This window comes from Eurytemora carolleeae, unplaced genomic scaffold, assembly GCF_000591075.1.
Source record: "Eurytemora carolleeae unplaced genomic scaffold, Eaff_2.0 scaffold58, whole genome shotgun sequence".
Classification (NCBI taxonomy): Eukaryota; Metazoa; Arthropoda; class Copepoda; order Calanoida; family Temoridae; genus Eurytemora; species Eurytemora carolleeae.
In genome coordinates, this window is record NW_019396025.1 from 388,300 (window position 1) to 394,502 (window position 6,203).

General features: G+C 30.2%; 1 protein-coding gene across 5 annotated transcripts in view; it reads left to right on the forward strand.

Moving 5' to 3' along the window:
- Nucleotides 1-6,203, forward strand: part of LOC111710131 (AP-3 complex subunit delta-1) — a 36,532-nt gene that overhangs the window by 24,889 nt on the left and 5,440 nt on the right. For all 5 annotated transcript variants that reach the window (XR_002767025.1, XM_023484450.1, XM_023484379.1 and 2 more), the window contains 9 exons: nt 9-80; nt 631-705; nt 1,317-1,376; nt 2,302-2,368; nt 2,684-2,759; nt 3,970-4,048; nt 4,787-4,876; nt 5,239-5,308; nt 5,993-6,074. Coding sequence is in view for 4 of the 5 variants with exons in the window: in XM_023484450.1 (XP_023340218.1) it covers nt 9-80; nt 631-705; nt 1,317-1,376; nt 2,302-2,368; nt 2,684-2,759; nt 3,970-4,048; nt 4,787-4,876; nt 5,239-5,308; nt 5,993-6,074 (671 nt within the window). In the remaining variant the exon portion in view is untranslated. The remainder of the gene's footprint in view (nt 1-8; nt 81-630; nt 706-1,316; nt 1,377-2,301; nt 2,369-2,683; nt 2,760-3,969; nt 4,049-4,786; nt 4,877-5,238; nt 5,309-5,992; nt 6,075-6,203) is intronic.

The window sequence follows — 6,203 nt, forward strand, 5'->3', positions numbered from 1 at the left end:
TCTTTCAGGCCACCTATGTTCACAACATACTGAAGCTGTATACTAGACTGGAAGAAACTGATACTGAAATAGATTCTATGGTAAATTTTTTTACCAACGATTTACAATATTAGCAATTTTTTAACTATATACAATAAACATTGAGTATGGGATTTAAAGAATTTCTGAAATCTGTGCCTATACATTTTTCGAGATGTATATTATAAATAAATAAAATATTAGATATTATACATTAAAGTGGTTCAAAGAATTGCTAAACGTTTATATAATCAGTTTAAATTTGATCCAGAACCTTTTGATAAAGCTGGTTCGGATCCGGCTCATATTATTTCAGTATTCTTTTATTTTGAGCCGACTTTATGGATCCATGACCAATGACCATTGTCTCTTGTCCCAACCAAGTAAACTTCGGTCAGGATCTATTTTTGAATACTCTGTCTCTGGGACTAAATTTAGTGAATATCGAGAAGTAGTTGAACCTTTTATCGCCGGTTCAAGCTGAAGATAAGTGGTTCAATTTAATCTACAAAGTTCAGGTACTTCCCCTGTCAAATCTGGTTCCTGATCAAGAACAGTTCTTTTACTAATTAGACGAGTTTGTCTCCAAATGATTAATTCTAATCTTTTCAGATCTTGGTGAAACTGGAAGATTTAGTTTCAAGTCCAAACCTTGAGGTTCAGGAGAGAGCTAGTACAGCACTCCAGGTATTTACTTTAACTAGAGAAAACTCCAAGTATATACTTAAACTAGAGAAAACTCCAAGTATATACTTAAACTAGATAAAACTCCAGGTATATACTTAGACTAGAGGAAACTCCAGTTATATACTTATTAACAAGAGAAAACTCCAGGTATATACTTTGACTAGAGAAAACTCCTGGTATCTACTTACTCCAGGTATATACTTAAACTAGAGAAAACTCCAGGTATATACTTAAACTAGAAAAAACTCCAGGTATATACTTTAAATAGAGGAAACTCCAAGTATAAAGTTTTAATAGAGAAAACTCCCAAGTATAAACTTTAACAAGAGAAAACTCCAGATATTTAGTTTAACTAGAGAAAACTCCAGGTAAGTACTTCAACTTGAGAAAACTCCATAACTTGAGGAAACTCCAGGTATATACTTTAACTAGAGGAAACTCCAGGTATATACTTTAACTAAAGGAAACTCCAGGCATATACTTTAACTAGAGAAAACCCCAGGTAAATACTTCAACTAGAGAAAACTCCATAACTTGAGGAAACTCCAGGTATATACTTTCAATTTTGTTGATTTTTCTTCAGACAACACTTCCCTATTCTTTTTATTTAGGTTGTCAAGAGTATCTCCAACCCTGATTTGGGACAGGACAATCTTCGTCAAGATTTTCAGGTAATTTATCGAGAGAAAACCAATCCTATACAAATACTTGGCAGAGTTGGGCATTTTAGAATGAAGATTAACTTGAACCAGTGTCAACAGCTGAATTAGAAAAGTTAATTAAACCATCTGTTAAATTAAACCATCTGTTTTATTAAACCATCTGTTTAATTAAACCATCTGTTTAATTAAACCATCTGTTAGTACCTTATTTAAATAGATTTCTTTCTTAGATTACTGATTACCTTCAACTTTAACTACTTGGTGAACTTAAGAAATATAACTATCGAATTTACTTACTTTCGAGATTGAAATTCGAAAAAAGTTTTATTTTGAAAAATAGAAAAGTTTTTCAGTATTGGTTCATATACTGAGAAGAAATCATTCCTCTGCGGTTTATCGCAATGCAATTGAGCCTTAGGTCATCATTGGTAGTTTATTGATAAAAGGTTGGCTTGAGAGCTAGGTAAACTAGGTACGGATTCCTGAACTACGTGTTTAGTTTAGTCGAGAGAACCTGGAAGAAGTAGATGGAGGAGCTCCGAGGCTTAATGAGTAGCACCACTAGTTATGGAATTGGGGACGGGAGTTCAATCCTGGTCCCAATATTGGTATTAAAATTGCAATCTAGCAATGAACATCTTCCTTGTTCAACGCTCCTATCAATCCAACTGACGGTTTTAACTTATAGGCCGTTGTCGGAGGTCCTTAAACGTTAAATGACATAACATGCAAACCTGCCCCCTACTTAAATAGGCCAGTGTTCGGTTCCATGAAGTATGCGGGTCCATAATACAGTTATAACAAGCGAACCTTATTCCGTTCAGTAGGAGGCTAACGCAACTTAACAACCAATTTTCATGTCTGTATAACGCTACTGTAGCTATTACAACAAAAGCAGAAGAAGGTTCATCCTATTTATAGAATTCTAACCCAGGTTCTGTATGCTGGGGAACTCAACCCTGTTGGACCTAAAGCACAGAAGAAAGTGCCTGTTCCCGAAGGTAGGCCTAATCTGATGCCAATATAAATAGGCTAAATTTGTCATTAACTTTTTCTTTCATTTGGAACTCATTCATTTTACAAATATTATCGAGATAATTAAAAAAAAAAAAAAAAAAAAAAATGATTTGTGGAGAAACTAAATAAAAAATAAAGGAACTGATAACGCATCACAAACCCTAATTTTCTTAACTCTTTATCTTTGCAACCTGTTAACTTCAAAATTCCTGTTTAGTCTCGCAGAAACCATAGTTCGAAATGAGAATAATCAGTTTTTCACAAGAATCATGGAATAAAAAACTTCTTTTTCTTTCCAGGTTTGGATTTAGATGCTTGGATCAACCCTCCTCCTGAAGAGTCAGAGAGTGAAGATGAAAATAATGAAGAGATGAAGTAAGTCCTGCCGGAAACTAGGGTTTCCAATTTCTTAAGGTTCAATTTGGCTCTGTAAAGGCTTCACACATCCATTTCTGACAAATTATTTCAAATATTTGGGAATTAACGTTGGAACCTCTCTTAGCCGATTTTTAAATAAACCAACCAACTTTTCTTAGCTGATTTTTAAATAATCCAACCAACCTTTTTAAATGGAATTGATTTGGAGTAGTCATCCCAAAAACTTTTTTCTGTATGTCACACCTAACTCTGTGTAGCATCTAGAAGGTTTATTCTTAATTCGGTTGAGAAAGTCTCCAGAAAGTCTCCATTTTATGTCGTCGTTATTTAATAATTAAAAAACTAATTCTGAAAACGTATCCACCCCCAAAGTAGGAGTTTTGAACGTCGAATTTGCGCTCAAACTCAGGATTTACAGATCTTCAAAAAGTTTAATGTGTCTCAAATGAATCCGAAAGAAGTATTCCACAGCACTGCAAACTCAATTCAACTACCTTAAATAGCCGGTCACTGCCTTTATCGGTACCTAATTTACCCGGAAAAAGTTGGAAACCCTACTGGAAACTAAAAAATTGATTTTTCGAATTTTTGTTATTATACTCGTTGCGCTGAAGTTTTTACTTGATATTCTTTTCGGTTTTGTAGATGGATCAATTTATTTTTGTATGCTTATAATTTATAAAGATCTTTTCATTCCGAGACTTTTTTTGCAATTGAAAAACATGAAAAACAGTTTTTCGAAGAGAATATATTTATGGATTTGATCCATATACTGATTTGTTTGCTGATTGACTGAATATTTTGATGATCAACCAATCATTTAATAATTTTAATGGCAAATTGTTTAAATTATCATTTCGATGGTAAATTAATAAAATAATTATTTGTTTTGTAAACTGATATTTTGATAATTAAATTGATAAGATAATTATTTGTATTGTGAACTGATATTTTGATGTTAAATTGATAAAATAATTATTTGTATTGTGAACTTATATTTTGATGTTAAATTGATAAAATAATTATTTGTATTGTAAACTGATATTTTGATGTTAAATTGATAAAATAATTATTTGTATATTTGATTTTTATGTTAAATTGATCACTTATTTTTTTCATGTTTTTTAATATAAATTGATTAATTGATTATTTTGATTCTAATTGATTATCTGGTTATTTTGATTCTAATTGATTGATTGATTTCTAGTGGAGGTCTGGGCCAAGTATTTGTGAAAGATGAGCAGGCTGACAAATCTAAACAGTATAAACCGGAACCTACATCACAGGTAAGAGGGGTCTCAGATATATTTCCAACACGTACATTTTCCCAAATTTATATTTTCCCAAATGTACATTTTCCCAAATTTACATTTTCCCAAATGTACATTTTCCCATTTGTATGTTTTCCCATATGCATACTTTCCCAAATGTATACTTTTCCTGAATGTTTATTTTCCTAAATGTACATTGTACATTTTCACAAATATATATTTTCACAAATATATATTTTCACAAATATATATTTTCACAAATATATATTTTCACAAATATATATTTTCACAAATATATATTTCATAAATGCATATTTTTCACAAATGTATATTTTTCCCAAATGTATATTTCCCCAAATGCATATTTTTGATATGTACATTTTTACTGATGTATATTTTTACTAATGTATATTTTCTCTATTCATTGTCTTAAACGTATATTTTGCCTAATATTGTTGAAATTTATCGGTTGGACAATGGACAGCCTCGCGCTAGTACATTTGTGTGACATGACATAATTTTACTGGGTGTTTTAGCGCGCAGCTAGGTCTTGATAAAGAATCACTTTTGATTATTAAAGTCACCTGATAAATGCCCATTAAATGATTGAAGATTAAGCCAAGAAGTTTCATTTTCATATAGTATTTCTTCCGTTTTCCCGTTTTTGAAAACTAAAGGGTAAACCACTCATGGTCTCCAAAAACGGCTTTAAGATAATGCAAGATTGATTGATTGATAGATAAATTGATCCAGGAACTAGAGGCGAGTAGGGTAGCCAGGCTAGCTGTTCAATCTAGTAATCCTAATTATCTCAAGGCGCCAACCAGGTCTCCTATGCATGAGGTAAAATATTTAGTTAAATAGATTTAAAGATTTTTAAAAAATCTAATCTTTTGATAGAAATAGACTATGCAACCCCATTCAAATAGTATGCTGAATATTCTGAATATTTTTATATTTTATATATTTTTAAAATTATATGTACGTTGTATATTTTTAACATGTATATTTATTTTGGATATTTTGAATATTTTGTATATTTTGTATATATTTAAATATTGTATGTACCTTTTATATTTTTAACATGTCTGTATTTGGGATATTTTGAATATTTTGAATATTTTGTATATATTCAAATATTTGATGTACGTTATATATTTTTAATATATATGTATTTTGAATATTTTGAATATTTGTAAATTCAGGTTGAATGTGATGGTAGAGAGGAGATCCCAGTGCAAGCGATAGATCTAGATGTTCCCCTTCATATACCAGGTAAATACAGGGGGATATATCAGCATATTACATTAAGGATTATTTACAATTTATGCATGTTTTTCTGAAATATAAAAGAAAGTAGCATTGCTGATTTTAAGAAAAAGTTGTTTCAAATTGGCCTACTTTTCTTTGGGGACATAAATTTTGAGATTTTGATTGATTGGTTTTTTTTTGTTTATTGATAGCTGGATTTATTAAATGATAGATTGATGGACTGATTGGTTTCTTGATTAATTAAATGATAAACTGATTGATGGATAAATTAATTAAATGATAGATTGATTGATTGATTTCTTGATTAATTAAATGATAGACTGATTGATTGATTGATTTCTTGATTAATTAAATGATAGACTGATTAATTGATTGATTAATTAAATGAAAGACTGATTAATTGATTGATCTACTGATTGTTTGCTTGATTAATTAAATGAAAAATTGATTGATTGATTAATTGATTGTTTGATTGACTAATTGTTTGCTTAATAATTAATTGAAAAATAGTTTGATTGATTGATTTGATTGTTTGATTGACTAACTGTTTGCTTAATAATTAATTGAAAAATAGTTTGATTGATTGATTTGATTGTTTGATTGACTATTTGTTTGAATGATCAATGGTTTGCATCGATTGATTGATTGATTGATTTATTGATTTATTGATTTATTTTATTTAATCAGGACTAGCAAGTGTCGACTCCTATTTGAACCTTGAATCTAAAACTGATAAAAAGAAAAAGAAGAAGAAGAAATCAAAGAAAGCGTAAGTTTACATATAGCTTTACTAGAAGAATGCAGGGTTTAAAGTAAAAATAAAATAAAGTAAAAATCCACTTTTAAATGGTTTTCAGATCCGTCATATAAAACGCTTTTTGGACCCCCCCCCCCCCCC